At 41.5% G+C, this 19649-nt stretch overlaps 1 protein-coding gene and 1 long non-coding RNA gene across 2 annotated transcripts; one reads left to right on the top strand and one right to left on the bottom strand.

Moving 5' to 3' along the window:
* Nucleotides 1-277: 277 nt before the first annotated feature.
* Nucleotides 278-6638, bottom strand: LOC310693418. The gene is made up of 2 exons (XR_014519158.1): nt 3421-6638; nt 278-1799 (listed from the first exon to the last, which is right to left on the bottom strand). It is a non-coding gene; the product is annotated as an uncharacterized lncRNA (long non-coding RNA).
* Nucleotides 6639-7440: 802 nt separating this feature from the next.
* LOC310693408 (nicotinamide riboside kinase 2-like) lies at nt 7441-18614 on the top strand. Its single transcript, XM_083475391.1, has 8 exons — nt 7441-7822; nt 10825-10915; nt 13291-13336; nt 13494-13674; nt 15733-15804; nt 15988-16094; nt 17979-18061; nt 18407-18614. Exons 1-8 carry the CDS (start codon nt 7797-7799, stop codon nt 18410-18412), a joined length of 612 nt encoding a protein of 203 aa, XP_083331517.1. The 5' UTR covers nt 7441-7796; the 3' UTR covers nt 18413-18614.
* Nucleotides 18615-19649: the final 1035 nt, after the last annotated feature.

Here is a 19649-nt window from a genome sequence, read left to right as displayed (position 1 = left end):
ATCAAAACAATTTTGAATCTAAGTACTTGGATACTTAGCCCAGACTACAAGAAGTCAAGTGCCAATAGCAGATTTTTCCTGATGATTCAGATAAAGTTGCTAGATTTGCAGAATATGTACACAGTTTTTCCACTACTAGTGGTTTACTTGTAAGAGACAACAGTATTCAGCAGCGAAAAGGTTAATTGTATAGCAATGCAATTGTAATTATGAGTCTGAGTTTAGGACATGGGTAATAACTTTGACAGATAACCACGCAACATCTAAAATTGAATCCTTTCTAGATTTTTAATATTACAAATTACAATAACAACAAAAAGCCCTTACCTGTTCCTTTTTGAACGAGACATGATCTCAGCTATTTTTACATGAGCATTCTTCACCAAACTCATTACTTTGCATGCTTCACAAAGTCTTCCAGGGAATATGATATGGCTGTCGTGGTGAAAAAAGCTGTTTTAAATAAACTTTTTGCCAGTGCCTGATTATTATTCAAGGCATAGAATCATGTTGTTGTTGTTGTTTAGTCGTTTAGTCGTGTCCGACTCTTCGTGACCCCCTGGACCAGAGCACGCCGGGCACTCCTGTCTTCCACTGCCTCCCGCAGTTTGGTCAGGCTCATGTTTGTAGCTTCAAGAACACTGTCCAACCATCTCGTCTTCTGTTGTCCCCTTCTCCTTGTGCCCTCCATCTTTCCCAACATCAGGGTCTTTTCCAGGGAGTCTTCTCTTCTCATGAGGTGGCCAAAGTATTGGAGCCTCAGCTTCACGATCTGTCCTTCCAGTGAGCACTCAGGGCTGATTTCCTTAAGAATGGAGAGGTTTGATCTTCTTGCAGTCCATGGGACTCTCAAGAGTCTCCTCCAGCACCACAATTCAAAAGCATCAATTCTTCAGCGATCAGTCTTCTTGATGGTCCAGCTCTCACTTCCATACATCACTACTGGGAAAACCATGGCTTTAACTATACGGACCTTTGTTGGCAAGGTGATGTCTCTGCTTTTTAAGATGCTCTCTAGATAGGATCATACTACACTCCCATTATCTATGACAAGAAGCATATTAGCAAAAAAACAAACTTGCCTTTAGTGAGATCAGCCTCCACAATATCTGTTCAGAAAGACAGGCAATATTGTTTGTAGAATTTCACGCCCAGAATAAATTCTATAGTATTTCATATACTGAATGCTTAATATAGCGACACATGTCTGCTCAAGCAGGATTTCCAAAGATCAGGGACACCAAGACCATGCGATTCATGCCTGTTTCTCTGCGCAAGATTCTTACTGGAGGCTCAAACATGAGCCTGACCAAACTGCGGGAGGCAGTGGGAGCCAAAGTTTGTGAATCACTCTGCAATTTTCTAAATTTAAAGCAGTGTAACCTAGTTTCTCCCATCCCCCAGCAGAACTACAAAACCTGAGGCATCTTTAGTGGAGTTGTTCATTAAAATGTAGCTACCATCTTAAATACTGCTTTTAGACAACAAATTGTGGTCATGATGCTTTATCTAAATGGTTATGTCAAGATTCAGTCTCCAGCATGAACAGGCTTCGACAGAAACAAGAGTTGGCATTAAATTTAGCATTTCACAGCTTTACCAGCAGATTAGTAGTCTAAATATAACAATGTATAAAATAAAATTGGTCAGTTCTCTGCCTTACAGCCAGCTGCTTCCAAAGCATCACATCCCCAAACTGGCATTTCATTCTCTCATTCAGACATCTTACACCTTTGCAGTTGTAGAATTATTGTTGTTGTAGCCTCTTTGGAATCCATTTGTTCCTGAATTTGCCCAGCCTAGAAGAGATATAACTGTATCAGTCTATAATTCTTGCATTCACTATACTTTCCTGACTAGACATTGTTACAATCCAATACACACCTGAGAATATGTGCTACTGAGGTCTGTTTGGCTTCTGAGAATTGTGTAAGCATGCACAAGATTGTGTCAAAGTACTACATTAAAACTAACTCCCAATGCAGACAGCCTGGCTTAAGTATTGTCAGTAGAATAAATTCCAAAATACATTAGGGCAATACCTTTATTTGACTAACCGTAATTCATGAAATTGCATACAAACTTAAGTTTCCTAAGATTTCATCAGGCTAGATGGTAAAACAAAACAAAAAATGCAAGAGAAAAAATACTACCCAAGCTACTATCCTTGTCAGCATCTGACAATAGTCTAAAGTGTGGAAGGTAGTGTCAGACATTCAGATAAGATGTTTACAGGTGTATTGCAGGTTTCAGGTTGCACCCAACTCTTGGGGAAAAAACAATGATTTGAGCCTTCATGTCTGCACATATTAAAAACTAGCTCCATTCTGCCTCTATTTTCAGGCAGAACACATAGGTATAAATAAGCAGTTCCCATATAGTCAGAGGTAAAGATCAACTCTACTAAAGTCGGCTGTGTTTCACCTATGGACGCAGAATGCAGTTAACAGATGGTTGCTAAGTTTGCAGACAGGCTCAAATATTATGTGTTCTTCCAAAAGAGCTGGGTACAACAAACCTGTACCTGAACGGGCCTCATTTGATTGTCTGATACCTCCTCTCAGATTGCTTGAAAAGTCTCTCCCCCCCCCCATTGTGCTTTCAGCCATCTAACCCATGGGTAGGCAAACTAAGGCCCGGAGGCCGGATCTGGCCCAATCGCCTTCTAAATCAGGCCCGCAGATGGTCCGGGAATCGGTCTGTTTTTACATGAGTAGAATGTAAAATCTTATTTAAAATGCATCTCTGGGTTATTTGTGGGGCATAGGAATTCGTTCATTCCTCCCCCCTTCAAAATATAGTCTGGGCCCCCACAAGTTCTGAGGGACAGTTTGCTGACCCCTGATCTAGCCTGATAAATTCTGGTGAACTCAAAAATTTGAACATTGTTTTGTTTGAAATCTTGCTTGGCCCAATAAAGCGATTGCCCTCATTGGTGTAGCTCCCCCTAGAGTGAGTAAATCCCAATTCCTACTTGCCCCTGCCCTAGAGCAATTAAATCAATAAAAATACTTAACTGACATTCTGCCCCCTGACAAATCCTGCCTACGCCCATGGTTGTCCTAATATGTATTCAAAAATAAAATAATGTCACTAATTTGTGTACATTTATTAAACCTTTGGTTAGCTTCTACATAAAAATATGGAGCTGCTGTATGCTTGACATTTAGACAAGCAAAGAAGTTTAGGTTACACACTTTACTCAATAATACTAAAGATTCTTTTTTACAACAACCATGCCTTCCATTTTACGCATGTTTACCCAGAAGCACGCCTCACTGTATTCATTGGGATTTACTCACAAGTTGCTATGCAGTTGACTGCAGTTCAAACTGTGAGCCAGCTGAGGTCTTCAAGAAGTAATAATCATACCAATATTAGATAATCCAGTTATTAAGACATATTAAAGCACATACTTACTGATGGAAGGGCACTAGCCATCTCTTTTGTTCCAATGTGGGCAATGGGTACAAAGTTCATTGGTTCTCCTATCATGTTTCGGTCAAGTCTTGGAGGCTTCTTATTTGGAGTACCATGAGAAAGAAAAACACGTCTCATTCAAAAAGATGGTTTGGAATTATAAAACTGGGAAAGTCATAGTTGTTAGCCATTCTAAATATTGCACACAAATGCTGAATTATTACTTTGCTTCTCAAGTTGATATTGTTTATAATCCACCTATAATGAATATCCACTATTTAACCAGGCTCACTTTCCATTTCCTCATAATGAAAACTTTCATGTGCTGTTCTGTACCATTTCCGCGGAAGTCAATTTCCTAAATATTTTTTCTTAATGTCACTAAGCAAGCTTTAATAATTATTCCCCCAGTTCTGCTTGTGCTTATAATACAAATGCTGACAACGCTTTCTGGATTTGTTTTATTTTATTATTCCAGGATCACAAGATCATCTGTAAATTAAAGTCACTGTATTACTGAAGGGAAACAGCTGGAACTTAATTCACGGGTCAACTCACCACTTTGAGCTGGTCACCAATGCAACAATTAAAACAAACCCAGAACTCCGTCATTGTAGCACTCAGTGGCCTCCAGAGTGAGATATTAAAGCAATGTGTTAGGCTTGTCATAGATAAGCACCATGCTACTGAAAAATCAACACACTGTTTACTTCAAGCTTTTAGCAACTTACCTAGGACTGCAATTCTAAATGCACTTACCTGGAAGAAATCTCCACTTAATTCAATAGGACTTAATTCTAAGTAGGCATGATTAGGACTGCATGGTTAGAATACATGGTCAGGTTGTTTCCTATCCAGCTGCCTAAATGGAAAAAATATTCCTGGTTTTGTTTAAAATATCTGAAATTCTATCAAGCAACTTTTCTCTTCTTGCTATGCCATTTAACAGTACTAAAAGAATAGGGCTGCTGTAGGGATTGTGGTGTTGCCAAGAAAAAATGTTGAGTTTATATAGTAGGAATACATGTTTTAACCTGACGGTAGTTCCTGCCGCAGTTAGCTTTACAGGGAGAAAGTCATTCTTTAAGAGACATTCTTATAAAATTTCAGAAGCTTTTGCTGATCTTGCAGTACTGTGTCACCAGAAAGGTCTTAGATAAAGACGTTTACAGGAGTATAAACTGTTAACTCCTGTAAGATATTTCATTAGACTACCTCAGAAGTTATAACACTAAAGCAGCTTCTGAGCAAGGAATAGCCAGATTCTATGGTATATGAGGATATTTTGCTTTATCATTCAATACCAAATAGAGTTGATTTAATGCAAGCTCTTGAGTAAAATCTATCAGCTGTATTTGAGACAGACAGCATATTTTGCCAAATCCATTTTTACTTAGCCCAATTAAATAAATTTGAGGGGCTACAAAGCAAGGAACCACAGTTAGGAACAAACTCACAGCCAAGTCTTCTAAACCAGCCACTCCTCTAAATACTGTAGTTTTCCTAAAATGAAGGTTAAAATATGGTATGCACTCCTTATAAAGGCACAAAAATTATCCTGTTTTCACCTGTATTTGCTCTGGTTTATCACCACTGCATTCTGTTTTGTGTTCCTCTGGGTGGAGCCCTTCTCACATATACCGGTACTTCTCCTGTTAGGGCTCATTTGCTGAGGCATATTTACTTGGAAGTAAGTACTGTATACGGTAAGTGAATTCAGTTGTATATAATCCCAAGTAAGCATGCATGGGTTTGTGGACTTAATTGTGCCTTCATATTTTTCATTAAGGTTTCAAACCTACACGATTCAGTCACTGAGATGTCTATAATTATTTTGAGCACCAATATAAATTAGTGTTTTCAAGCTTGCATAGTTGCAATATGCCCCCAGTCTTGCGAGGGGCTACAAGAGATCCAATTTTTTGTTCATGAGGAATATATAGGGACTATTTGTGTTCCCATAACCATTCAAGATTATGACCTGTGAAAGGAATAAACTCATCACAATTAAACAGTCCACATCTGGGTTTGAATTGCAACATTTCATGGCGAGGTAGATTATATGTGTGTATGAGGATTGCCATTTGTTCCTTTTAACAGAAATTTAATAAAAAAGAATTTTAATAAAAATAAATATAAATATAAAACAGCTATATGACAGGTCAAGCTGTTCTTTGAACCTTGGTGTCCATCAGTGCGGCCGCCAGCCCTGCAGATAATAAAGTTAAAGGAGTTCTTCAACAAGGAATTCCAATTAGAAGCAAGCGGCCTAATGTCACTAAAAGTCAGGCAGAGCATAAAATAAGACAAAGTAATGCCTGTCTACAGTCACTGCTTCATGTAGAATTGTTAGAGCTCCATAGGCGGAAAGAGGGAGAAATATAGAGTGGTGTTTTGATGACAACGATCTCTTGTAATTGCTACCAAAATCACATTCATGAGGAATAGGGGGTCTCACATTAGTCACTGGATTCCTGCCTTTTCACTACAGTATTTCCATACAAACTGACCAAGTAAAAACGGGGCCTGCTCTTTATGAAGCAAGATATATACACGGTAATATCCAGCAGATATAGACAGTAGTACCAGTTTTGAATCTGCAGACATCTGTTTTAATTTCTGTAGCGACGGACATGTTAGCCTGTGGCAGCAAAAGCAATGAACCTTCTTGTGGCATCTGAAAAACGCTAGTCCACAAAACTGTTGTGCCCTTTTAAGAGTGCGATCCTAAACAATGCTTACTCGAAAGTAAGTCCAATGAGTTCAGTAGGACTTACGGCACTCCCAGGTAAACGTATTGCTGCTTGGCAATACGCTCATCCTAAATCAGCTGCACTGACCACATTGAGACTTAAACCAAGTAAGTGTATATAGGATTGCCGGGCTTGTTTGTTAACGTTTGAGACAATGTGTGATTCTTATATGAACGTCCGTTTTTATCATTTTTGAAATTTCCACAAATCCTTTTAATTCCATCTGTGAAATGCTCTCCCCAGGGAAGTTCGCCTGGTGCCTTCATTATACACCTTTAGGCGCCAGGCAAAAATAATTCCTTTTTAACCAGCCTTTTGCTGACCTGATTGACATTTTTAAAATGTGGCTCTTTTTTGGGTTATTGTTTTTATTTTGCTTTTATATATTGTGATCTTTTCTGTGAACTGCCCTGAGACCTCTGGGTATAGGGCAGCATATAAATTCAATAATTAAAATAAACAAAATAAAACTTACCACATATGATCGAATGAGCCTATAAGATAAATGTTATTATAAGCAGTGCTCTTTTTTTCTGGGGTTACCACTAAACATTTTGTGAATCTAACGGGAGAAGAAACTATTTTTTTTGAATTTTTTAGGTTCTTCTCTAGCATGGTGAATCATCAGTTCTATTGCTACCCCGAATGTCCTTTTACTGTGTTTGTTTTTCCCGATTTGAACTACAAAATTATGATTTTCTTGAGTCAAAATGAGAGTACTGTACATAGCTGTCAACCGTCCCTTATTTGGCAGGAAAGTCCCTTATCCCAGCGCCGTGTCCCACTCCTGTCCCTTATTGATTGATGTCCCTTAAATTTCCCGGGTTTCAGAGGAAGCAGCTCCTCGCCCTCCCTCCCTGCCGGCCAGTTGACTAAAATCCCTTATTTTGGCTGCTGATCCCTTATTTTCGAGGCTGATGGTCCCTTATTTTCAAATCTGTAAGTTGACAGCTATGCTACTGTACCCCTAAACATTTTTTTAGAAATAAGCACTGATCATAAGCTACCGTTCATGGTTCCATCTACCCTCCTCAGTGAAAAATAAAATAAAAACAAACACCGCTTGGTGCTGCCAATAAACCTCCCCCACCCAAATCTGCTGCCTCCACCCTTCCCGGAAGCTGTAAAGAAAAGGAAAACGTGCGCTGGGCGAAGAGTCATTGCAAGGTTGCGCGAGGGGGGCGTGTCCAGAGTTGCCTGGGGGCGGGGACCGAGGGCCAGCCAGAGATTGGCCAATGGGAATCGAACCCGCCTTCGTTTCTGCCCCCGGGTTGGACAGCGCGGACATTCCGCCGGCGCTCCGGGCCCGCTGGTTGGCTGCGGCGCCCCTTCCCGCCCAATGAGCGCGCGCGTCGCCTCGGCGGAGAGGCGAGAGGCGCGCGCAGCCGTTAGCTGGCTCTTCTTTTCGGCGAGCGCTTCGCCGCGGCGCGGACGGCTCTCGCTCTTGCCGCCGTTTCCCGGAGATAATGGCGCCCCTCGGGAGCTGACGTTCGTGGTTCCTCTCTTTCCCCTTCTCTGTCCTCCTCGTCCTCCTCCTCCTCTAGCTTCGGAAGGGACCGACCGTGAGGGAAGCCGACGCCGCCGACGCCTCCGGGCCTCGCGCGCAGCAGCAGCATCACCAGCATGAAAGTCATCGTCGGCATTGGCGGGTGAGAGAAGGATTTTGGCGCGTGGGGCGCGAGCGAGGAAGGCGCGCGCGGGAGCCGAGCGGGCGGGCGCGGGGCGCATGGCTCTGGACCGACATATATTCGCCATGCTGCTGCTCTTTTTATTTTATTTTCACTTGCTTTTATTTTAGTTTTATTAGTAATAATTATAATAAAGTAATAATAATTATATCAAGATGGTTTTCACTTGATATAATAATTATATCAAGCGGGGACGAGGGCTCATGGCTTTGGACCGACATATATTCGCCATGCTGCTGCTGCTGCTGCTGCTCATTTTATTTTATATTCACTTGCTCTTATTTTTATTATAATTATTACTTCATTATAATTATTACTATCAAGCGGGGACGGGGGCTCATGGCTTTGGACCGACATATATTCGCCATGCTGCTCTTTTTATTTTTTTCATGTTTTTGTTTTATTATAATTATTACTGGGGACGAGGGCACATGGCTTTGGACCGACATATATTTGCCATGCTGCTGCTGTTTATTATTTTATTTTAGTTTCATTTGTTTTTTTAAAATTATTATTACTTTGTTATAATTATTACTGTATTTATCAAGAGGGGATGGGGCGCATGGCTTTGGATCGACATATATTTGCCATGCTGCTGCTATTATTATTATCTCCTCTATTCAGATGGCTTGTTTCTCCCAGACCGGTTCAGTTTTGAACGTTTGTTTCTAGGGGTTTGGGGAGAGAAAGAAGAGGGGGCTGAATTTTTATTTTTTAACTTATTCAATGCTTGCTCTCGTTTGTATTATGATTGACCCCAACAAATAAATTTTATTTACATAACTGGCTGGATTTAAAAACAAGCAGCAGCAATAGGTTACAGAAAACACTTTTTTTTGAAAACTAAGGCGGCCTTTAAAGCAGATTTTTGGGGAGAGGCTTGCGATGCCATCAGGTTGGCAGAAAAGGCGCGCCAAGGGCAAAAGGGGGGAGCTGGAGAGATGGGAGGGAAAGAGCCAGAACAAAGTGGCGAATTGCACAGGCGCTTATTTGGAGAATCCAGGATAGGCTTCCCTCCCTATTGTTTCTTTATTACTGGTATTTTTATTTTTATTTGAGTAGCAGTTGGCTTAGAGGGCACCTTCCCCCTCCAGGCCTCCACCGTTGCAGGGCAAGTGGAGCTGAGCATTATTTCCGGTAGGGAAAGTGATGGGGGGGGGTAGCGAGAGAGGAGCTGAGTCTGCTGCAGTTGCTGCTGCTTGTGTTGGATGAATGGGGCCAGGATGGTTTTCACCCTCCTCTGGGGATGGCCTTCAGCCCTGCTGCCCATGTGCAAGATCTGGCAGCCGTTGCAGCAGGAGGCTTGCTTCCACATGCTTCGTTTCCATTCTGTGCCGCAGCAGCTGTTGAGGTTATGGTGTAGGATGTTAAAAGTGTGAGGCGGGGCTGGTTGCTGGCCTCATGGAACTGTTTCATTTTCTCTCTTTTTTTTAAAAAAAGTAATGTTATACTTTTTTATTCTGACAAATTAATAATCATAAATAAATAAATAAGAATAAAAATGTGCACCCCACCACTGAGACCATTCCATTTTAACTATGCAAACTCCCGAAATTTCAACACCTCTTGCGATGGCTTGACCCCTTTCTGTTTTAACAGTGCAAGTTCTACAAACACCCTCCATATCTTCTCAGAATAATTTCTCCTGCATATCTCCCCATCTTACCTTAATGGCTCATATTAATTTATCATTAATAGCTATATCCCACACTTCTTTGTATCATTCTTTTTATATTCTGCTTGCCCCTTCCATTTCCTTGCTATAATAATTCATGCAGCTGTCAATAAATTTGTGAGCAAATCCTTCCTAGCCTGCGAACCTTCCACCCCATCGTAAATTGATAGTAATGCTACCTCTGGGCTTTCAGTCAGCTTTAACCCAGTGATTTCTGTTACTTGATTTTTATGGAGATAAAAATTACATTGTATGGTAATGCTTAATAAACGTGTGAGTTAAAGCCAGTTGGGTGGTCAGAAGCTAGATTCTGTGTCTGGTTGGAGAGGCTGCTTAAGAACCCACGCTGATGACGACGACGGCACAGCTTTTTAAAAATTATATTTTTATCTTGCCCTTTCTTTAAGGAAAGGGCTTAAGACAGCTTCACAGAAGATTAAGTTAACAGTGGCTCCTATGCCTGCTACCCCCAGGAACAGAAGCAGCATAGCACTGAATACCAGTTTTGGGAGAAGACAGTGGGAGAGGACTATTGTCCCTATGTCCTGCTTGTTGGCTACCCGTAGGTATCTGGTTGGCCACTGTGGGAGACTGGATGCTGGCCTAGATGGGACTGTGATTTGCGCCATCAGAACTGTTCAGTGCCGAATGGTGCATGTGGTTCTCCCCATGAACAAACGTGGTTCTACTTTGCATTGACAACTCTGTGAGCTGGGCTGAAAGGGTGTGATAGTTATCCTATGAACTTTACTGCTGGTTGGGCTGCCCTAAAACCTTTAACTAGTACTTTACTTTGGCTCGTCTATGAATAAAAGCAGTGATAAAACAAGGACTTAATGCATCTGACTAAGCAAATTGTGTGTCTCCAAAGCTACAATAAATGGTGCCTTGCTGTTTAGCTGCAGTAAGCTGACATGGCTACGCCTTTGAGTCTTAAGTTTTTGTTCTTACTGGGGATGTTTTAAAATGGTAGACACTGTGTGTGTGTGTGTGTGTGTGTGTGTGTGAGAGAGAGAGAGAGAGAGAGAGCGCACGCGCAAGGGAAGGGAAGCTTATGGGCGGTAGTCAGGACATAGTTTGCAGCCACTATAAGCAGAATCAGGAAGTACAGCTGTCTTTTCTAGCAGCTAGTTTCATATTTCCCCTTCTTTATCTCTTTGGTTCACTCATCTCCTAGTAAAGTTTTCCCACACAGAGATGTTTCTTGCTTCCCACAGATGTGTTTGGAGTCTGCATGTTTTCTAATTTAATTCATACCTTTTTCCTTCCTCCCACATTCTTATTTCAGGATCACCAATGGTGGGAAGACCACCCTGACCAACAAACTTATGCAGGCACTCCCTAATTGCAGTGTTGTGCACCAAGACGACTTCTTTAAGGTGAGGCAGAATTCAGTTTGTATACCCTTTTACGATCCCCACTTTCCTTGCATCACCTCCTACCACATCTGTTTTGAATACAAGAAATCCTGCAATCTGCATCTGTTGTAAGTAGACTACTTATTGCAGACTTGCTGTCTGTAAGGGGTACTTCACTTGACCCTTTCTATATAAGGTGGTTTTGGGAAATGGGTTGAATTCTTAAGATGAGGGTTGTACTGTGTGGCAGTGCTAGGGCCATTAGCACCCAGTGTTCTGAATGCCGAGTCCAAAATACATCCTATTTCTGTCTGAGATGTCTGGAATCTCCCATACAGTCCCACAACAGTAATAGAATGCTGCAGAGTTTCTGCTGCAGCAAGTAAACCACAAAGGATGTTTTAGTATCTAATATCCATAATTGTGTATTTCTGTCAATACAGTGGAACCTCGGGTTGCGAATATGATCCATGTGGGAGGCACGTTCGCAACCCACAGCGTCGCATCTGCGCATGTGCGGGTTGCGATTCAGCGCTTATGCACAATTTAGTGGTTCTGCGCGAACGCCGAAACCCGGAAGTAACCCGTTCCTGTACTTTGGGTTTGACGCGGTGCGCAACCCGAAATCACGTAACCTGAAGCACCTGTAACCCGAGGTACCACTGTATCTACATGAGAAATAATTGAGAAATTTCTGTTGCGCCGTTACCTGTGCACAAACACAACTGAACTTCTACATAACATGGACAGAACTGCTGTTGTGACCTAGGGCAGCCATCTGACTACCTCTGTGTGTGCTGAATAATGGCCACTGTATGCAGAAGTTAATACTATTTGATCATATGTTGTCCAGTAAGCTGTTAAAACCAGTGTTATTTATTTAAAGTACTTTTAACTCTACTTCTTAGTCAAGAAGGCTCCCAAAGTGGCTTATCGAAATCAAGTAGTAAGACGGTCCCTGCCCCGTCAGCTTCAATCTAAAATAGGTGACTCACAAAGAAAAAAGAATGATGTAAAAAGCAATCTTAGGCCCCAGTTATTAACCTTATGACTCATTTGTGTAAGTAATGCCTATTGAAGTTGCTCATCTCTTATAAAAGTGGTATTTCCCCCTTTTGTCCCACAGCCATAGTAATGTTTTGAAGGGCAGGGAAGGGAGGTCATGTTGCAAATGCTAGAATACAAATGGTCCTGCTAAAATGGATTTTTGTACTGGCCACACCTTGGTGAGGCAGATTTCTAGCTGTTATAACTGAGGAGAGTTTTGCAGATGTGTTAGAAAATAACCTGCTATTTGCAGAGGTTAGTGAGTGGGGCTTCGGTGATGAGCATAGCTTGTTTTTCTCACAACTAACGTGATAAAATATGCAGAAACATGTTGGTTTGCTGGTGTTACCGTACCTAATTGCAAATGTTGGCTGCTTTTAGCACAGAATGTTCAACTTGGTGCTGAATTCTTAATTTTACAATAAGACTCTAGATAGCATCAGCAGCAGATCCATACATTTAAAATGGGGGACAAGGTATTCACTTCTAACAGCTGAATGGGATGGTGAGTGAGGGCCCTGTGTCCATTGTTTACTTCCCCATAGCCTTTCTTAATCTTACAGCTTAGCTCGTGTCTAGTATTGGAACTTAGCTGAGAAGCACACACCTGGAGGGAGAGATGGAGGGCTGGCACACCACCTCTTTTTGCTGTAAAAATTAGATACTCTAAATATTAAGAGAAATTTGGTTTCAAATATGCAGGTCTCCTATAGTTGTATCTAATTACCTCTACTTTAAACAGATGTAATATTGGACATATTTAGCCCCCCTAGTCCTTTTCCCCCACACTGTGTGCAAATTCCTCCCCTTCTTTCTCTTTTCCCTGCCTCCGGCATTAACCATTCAGTTGGTAACTTTGATCCTAGGAGTATAGAATCATCCCACTCTTAGTGAAACTGCTCCATATCCAGCAACATTTGTTTTCTCCAACTTGCTAACCTAATGGGGTTTCATACTGTTCCTACCTGATGTTTTAAGCCTTCTTTGCCCTCTTGGCCTTGTTTTTGTTTTGCCATATCAATTTACTTTGGGAGGAGGGTTGATGCCTGTGAGTTGTTCTGCAGTCAGTGGATAAGACAGACCTCTGGTGTGGCCTCTGGATGACATTTCTGTTTTTGAAAGTAGGTTAGGTGTGCTTGTGGCAGTGATTAGATAAAGGGTGAAGTGTCTTGTTTCTGCCTTGTAGATCTGCACTACTTAAATTTATTGAAGGTGCAGCTGTAATACATTTTTAAGGGCAGTGAATTACCAGAAATCAGTTTCAGCGGGCTCTTTTACCCATCATGCTCTTCTTAAAATGGATGTTGAATTTGTCAGCAGTTCTGTAGACAGTTCTTATTCTGTTTCAGCCCCAGGATGAGATAAAGGTTGAAGATGGATTTAAACAGTATGATGGTAAGTTCTGTTTATATCCATGTAATTACTAAAAATAAAAATTCTAGTCCTAGAACCGCACAATAGGGCATGAGTTGGTAGAGTCCCTTGGAATTCATAACTTTGATAACATGTGTTTTTCTTGAATCTAATGAATTTACTGCTTTTTTTGTCTTAGTTATTAGTGCTTTGGACATGGATGCCATGATGAGTACCATCAACGCTTGGAAGAAAAACCCAATTAAGTTTGAACGATCTCATGGCATTAACACACTTGATACTAGAGCAATAGAGGATTCAGAGGAGAATGATACCATCCATATTCTTATCGTGGAAGGATTCTTGCTTTATACTTACAGGTAACTGAAGCACACGGTTAATGAGCTCTAACTAGGTGATTACTTTATAGAGTTATGACATTTCAATGATCCCTTCTGTCTGTAAGTAAAATTTTATATTCCTAAAGCTGTTCCAGCCGTCTGTATCTAATCACATAACTGCTAGCAGCTGCTTGGCAGGTCTTTGATAATGAATTGAGTGTTGTGTGATTATTTTTGATTGTACGGGCACATAACAGCAGACTGTGATAACATAACCATTACTTGTTCTGGTGCATGATAGGTAATTGCTGTTCTGATGGGCAGTTCTTTCACAACGTGATTACCTTTTGGTGGGGCTGACCAGGGCAGAATAGCAGAAATGAAGGACTAGGTTGGCATATTTTCAACGAGGAAACTCAAATCTTAGCAAGCATTTTTAACATTTATATTCCTGGTTGCAGCTTGAATATGAGCTATCCCTATAGTAAGGTACTTGGACTTCCAAACTGCTTTGGATCATCTCCCTCACCAAAATCTCCTGAGTGAACTTAATGATCATGGGTTAGAATTACCAGTTCTTTTATTGGGTCATTTGAGTTCAAGAGCAGAAAACAGCAAGAACAGAGAGTTACGTTGTGCTGTCTGCCAAGGATACGTATTGGGACTAGTACTATTTAATCTATTCTTAACTATCCGGGTGAGCTGTGAAATAGTTAGAATTGTGAATGTGACACCAAAATGTCTGAGATGGTGAAAATCCAAGCTGATTACAGAGAACTCTAAAGCAGGTCTCTTCCACCTTTTTCAGACCCAGACCCACTTTTAACCCAAACATGCATTTGGGGCCCCATTTCTTAATTTTTTAAGTCATATATTGTACAGTTGTACCTTGGATCCTGAACACCTTACATGTCTAACATTTTGGCTCCCAAAAGCCGCCAGCCTGGAAGTGAGTGTTCCAGTTTGCGGACGTTCTTTGGAAACTGAACGTTTGACGCGGCTTCTGATTGGCTGCAGGAGCTTCCTGCAGCCAATTGGAAGCTGCGCCTTGGTTTCCGAATGTTTTGGAAGTCGAATGGACCCACCAATTGAAGTCCAGTTCTCTCAAGGACTTGTTCAAGTTTAGTGAACAGGCAACAAAATGGCAAATGGGTTTCAATGGTAATAAATGTAAAATGATTCACATTGTGGCAGTGACATTCACATGCATGCTGTAAGAATATGAACTGGCACTGACTCTTCAGGAAAGATGTTGTGTTATAGTGTGTAGTAATATCAAATCATCAAGCCTCTTTGTGGCAGCCTTGAAAATAAAGGTCCATGCTAGGAATTGAAAGTAAAATGACACATTGTTGCCCTGATGGAAATTTAATGTGACCACATTCAGAGTACAGGTAATTCGCAACTTACAAGCGTTTAACTTGTGAGCATTCAGCTTTATGCACTTGGCAGTTTAAAAAATAATTAGAAGAGGAGGCAGGTATATGGGGAAACCCCTGGCAATCCTACCTGCCGTTGATCCTAGCGAGTTTTGACTATATGCACTGTTGGGTATAGGTGCTATCCTCTGAACATAACCCCCCAGGGTAAGTTGAGAGTCACTCTATTGTGTATACTTCTCGTTGCTCAGTCTTTAATAAAAGTATGATAGAGCTGTAAAGGTGTAGCAAAGGGAAATATAAAATATCAAAGGGTTGAAAGACCAAGCATGTGGGCTTTTCAGTTTATAACAACCAGTGCAGGAGAGGGCATGACATATTATTCATGGTTATGGATTTCACATAATGAATTTGATGAGCAGACCATTCGGGACAGAAAAGAAAATATTCATTCAAAGGAGCTTAATGTATTACATTCACTGCTGCAGAACAGGGTTGCAGCTTAAATGGCTCTAATGGGGGATTAGACAATTCATGGGGAATACGCCTGTCAATAGTTCTTGGCTATGAGCCACATAAGAGGCAGTGTCCTGGTTGCTGGATGTAACTATTGTGTTGATGCCCATTGTTGGATAAAGGACGCTAGACCATGAGGGGTTTTCCTTTGTTTTGTTGTATTTAAAAAAAACACCCAGGTCACCTTTTCTTTTCTTTTTAGGCCCTTGATTGATGTATTTGACTACCGGTATTTTCTTTCTATTCCCTATGAAGAATGCAAGAGGAGGAGAAGGTAAGCCAAACACACATACCCTACAAAAAGCACAAGTTGTTTGATAATCTGAAAAGTCATGTTGAGGTGACCGAATAAGTAAATGGGGTTTGCATGAGCAAAGGACTCTTAATTTGCTCGATAGTAATCACATTCAAGCTGAAACGTATCGTGTGTTTTTCTCCCTCCTCCCCAAATATTTAGTTCAAGGAATTACACTGTACCTGATCCACCGGGTTTGTTTGACGGTCACGTCTGGCCCATGTATGTCAAGCATAAGATGCTAATGGAAGACCTTAATGTTGATGTGGGTAAGTTTAAATTGGGACATGGGGTCAGTTTTAAAGATGATTGTATTCTGTGAGGTAGGTGTTACAAGTTTATGTTAAGATTTTATAAGGCAATGTTCCCACAGTGATTTTACCAGTGTGAAATATTAGTGTTATTGAAATGATCAATTTGCTCAAGCTGCAACTGTTGCTCATTAAATAACTCTTCATAATGAATTGACTTTCAGTATATGACTGTTTGAGTAGGGCAGTGTTGAATTGATAACATCTGTGTACAGTGGTACCTCGGGTTAAGTACTTAATTCGTTCCGGAGGTCCGTTCTTAACCTGAAACTGTTCTTAACCTGAAGCACCACTTTAGCTAATGGGGCCTCCTGCTGCGCCGCCGGAGCCCGATTTCTGTTCTCATCCTGAAGCAAAGTTCTTAACCTGAGGTAATATTTCTGGGTTAGAGGAGTTTGTAACCTGAAGCGTATGTAACCCGAGGTACCACTGTATCTGCCCATCCTTCACTTCAAAGTAGTCCTTTTCTAGCAGCCCAGATTGTCTCCTTTACACAGTTTCAAATGCCTGGGGCTGCAAAGGATGCTTCCAAGCCACATGGAGACTAAACTTTCTGCCCCAAGATTCAGAACAAGTTTTCAAGTTAAAAACGGTGGTTTTTGGTGGTTGCAAGAACCAATGATCCCTGTATTCTGAACAAAGTACTTGTTTGACCTGGAGGTAGGCTGTATGAATTGTGTATTGCTTTGTAACGATTTGTTGGGTCTCTGGACCGTAATAAAGATTGTTGTTGTTGTTAAAAACGGGAGGGATATAGTGTACTCAAAGCTCACACATCTGTCTTTGGGCTAGGACACCTTTGGCCCTCCAGATGTTGCTAAGCTACAACTCCCATCTCCCTTGCTGGGGCTGAAGAGAGTTATAGCTCAGCAATATCTGGAGGGCTAAAAGGGTAGGTGGTTTGGATGGGCTTGCTTAGTTGTCTGGGGACAATTTTACTCACTGCAGGCACATAACTTTACAGTAATCTGTAATCAGTATCCTAGCTCGGGTTTTCAACCTTTTGGGATCCACGATTCCCTTGGCCAACTCCATTCTTTCTGTGGCACCCCTGTGGGGCTCAGGAGCCCAGTTATGTCACCCCTTGCCTGCAGAGCTGGCAGTCCCTCACCCCTCCTTTGTGGCGGGTTCTCTCAGCCTCCTCTCTTCTCCCCTCTCATTGGGAGTCCTCTGGGCAGCTGCTGCCCCTGATCTCTGAGCTGCCCACCTTGCCCCAAAGAGAGGTGCCTCCTCATACTGCCCCACAGGTGCCTGGGAAGCAACCCTTGGCCAACCCCAGAGGCAGCATTTGCTTAGGGAGCTCAGCAAACAGCTGTGCAAGCCTTTGGGAGGCAGAGATGTGTTGAGGGCATCAGAGGAGGGAAGGAAAGGGAGGCAGAGGCCAGGGTTGCCCATGGCAACCCAACCATCATTCAAGGCACCACAGAGTCCCACGGCACACTGGCTGAAAACACTGTCCTAGCTTGTTAACAAACTATACTTTGAACTCTCCTTTATTTCCTGTTTGCTGAATTGCCATGGTTTGTCGCTAGGATCAGAAACATTGTAACAGCAAACCAGTATTTTGTTACATCTGAATCAGGCCTGTAAATGGTCTGAAAACTTTGAATAATCCAGTATATATTCGTGAAAATGAAACTGCATTTCTTCAGGAAGATCATTGTGAATCTTAAACATCTGCTTTCCTCCTCCCCCTAACTCTTGTTGGCCAGATTTAAAAATGCATTACATATGCAGATCTGTGTGCCTGGCATACACAGAAATAGCAATACTTAAAATAACTGGCTTATTTCAGCTTGCTTGCTTGCTTGCTTCTTCAAATGGTGGTGTTTTATATTTCAGTTCAGTTGGATGGAAGGAAATCAAGAGAGGAGCTCTTTAATGAAGTCTATGAACACATTCAGAACAGCTTAGAAGAACTGCTGGTAGGAATTGTTCTTAAGTAGGGGGGCAAAATGAGTTGCAGATTGTTCCATGTAAGATGATTAACTCTCATTACAGTTCCAAAAAAGTACATCTGTGTGCATGTGCATCAATGCTCTGTCTTTTAATTTGGGCTACCCGCTAGGGTTGCTAACAGGTACTTGATGGTGAGAAATCTCTCAAATATTGATTTTGTTTTCAGATGATTGCAGGGCTACATCCCATGTCATACAGCTGTTATAAGCATATAATTACCTCTACTGTATTTGAAAATGTGTTTATGTAAAGTATGTGCAGCAGTCACTCCCTTAATGTTTCTCTTCTTTTCTTTTCTTTTTTTTTTACAGAGATAGACAAGTGGTTGGAGGATTCTTTTGATGTGGAAGACACTTGTTCAGTAACTTATTTTTTTCTCTCCTACATATGCCTGGCTTGGCAGTAAAGTTCCAACTTCTATGAAGATTTTTTTCCCTTTGCTGTTAATAAATACATTTTTCTTGCTGACATAAGTCTCTAAAATGTGGCCTTGATTAAAAAGCATTTACCACCTTCAAAGCTTTTGAGATTTATTTTGTGTTTTTTTAAATTAATGCTAATCTATATTTGCATAGGAATCCTAGAGGTTGTATTGTGCAAATTATATTGTCAATAGTACAGGATGCTTCCTAATTCCTGGTCAGACTGCCTTGTCTATTATTATTTATAACCCACCTTTTTCTCAATGTGGCTTACAGCTAAAAATAAGAACCACTAAAATAATAAGCAATAATTAAAGAACAATTAAACACTGATATAATTAAAACTATAATCTGTTAAAACCATGCAAATAATTACAATAGAAACAGCACAGCACCAGCCCTTTCATTAAAAGCAGTCAGTTCCCAAAAGCCTGTTGGAACACAAAAGTCTTCATGCTAGCAGGACAACAAAGGGAGCCTGTCTAGTTTCTCTAGGGAGGGAGTTCCAAAATCTGGGAATGAACTCTCCTGAAGAGTTCAAAACCCAGGCAGATTCACATGAGGGAATACCGTCTTTCAGATAGTTTGGATCTAAGCCATATAGGGCTTAATAAGGTTAACCAGCACTGAATTGCACCTGGAAAGAAGGTAGCTAGTGGAGCAATTGTGGAATGCCCTCTCATCAGATGTCAAACAACTACCGTATTTTTTGCTCTATAGGGCATACTTTTTCCCCTCCAAAAATTAAGGGGAAATGTGTGTGCGTCCTATGGAGCAAATGCAGGCTCCTTGGCTTCAGCGAAAGGAACGCGAAGCCTCCGAAGTGCAGAGGGAGCACTCCCTCTGCTCCAGAGGCTTCGCGTTCCTTTCGCTGAAGCCAGGAGAGCAAGACACTCCTGGCTTCAGCAGAGAGGGAGAGCTGCGCAGCGCCCCTTCAGCCAAGCAGGAGGAGAAATGGAAGGGGCTCCGTTTCTCCTGCCGCTTCGCTGAAGGGGCGCTGAGCAGAGAGAGAGAGAAAACAAGGTGCATCCTATAGAGCGAAAAATACGGTATTTGACTTTTAGAAGACATCTGAAGGCAGTTCTGTTGAGGGAAGTTTTTAATGGTTGATGTTTTATTGTGTGTTTAGTAT

This window comes from Podarcis liolepis (genome assembly GCF_965112155.1).
Source record: "Podarcis liolepis genome assembly, chromosome: 14".
Lineage (NCBI taxonomy): Eukaryota > Metazoa > Chordata > Lepidosauria > Squamata > Lacertidae > Podarcis > Podarcis liolepis.
Note: the sequence above shows the minus strand (reverse complement) of the source record. Positions and strands in the feature narration are given on the sequence as shown.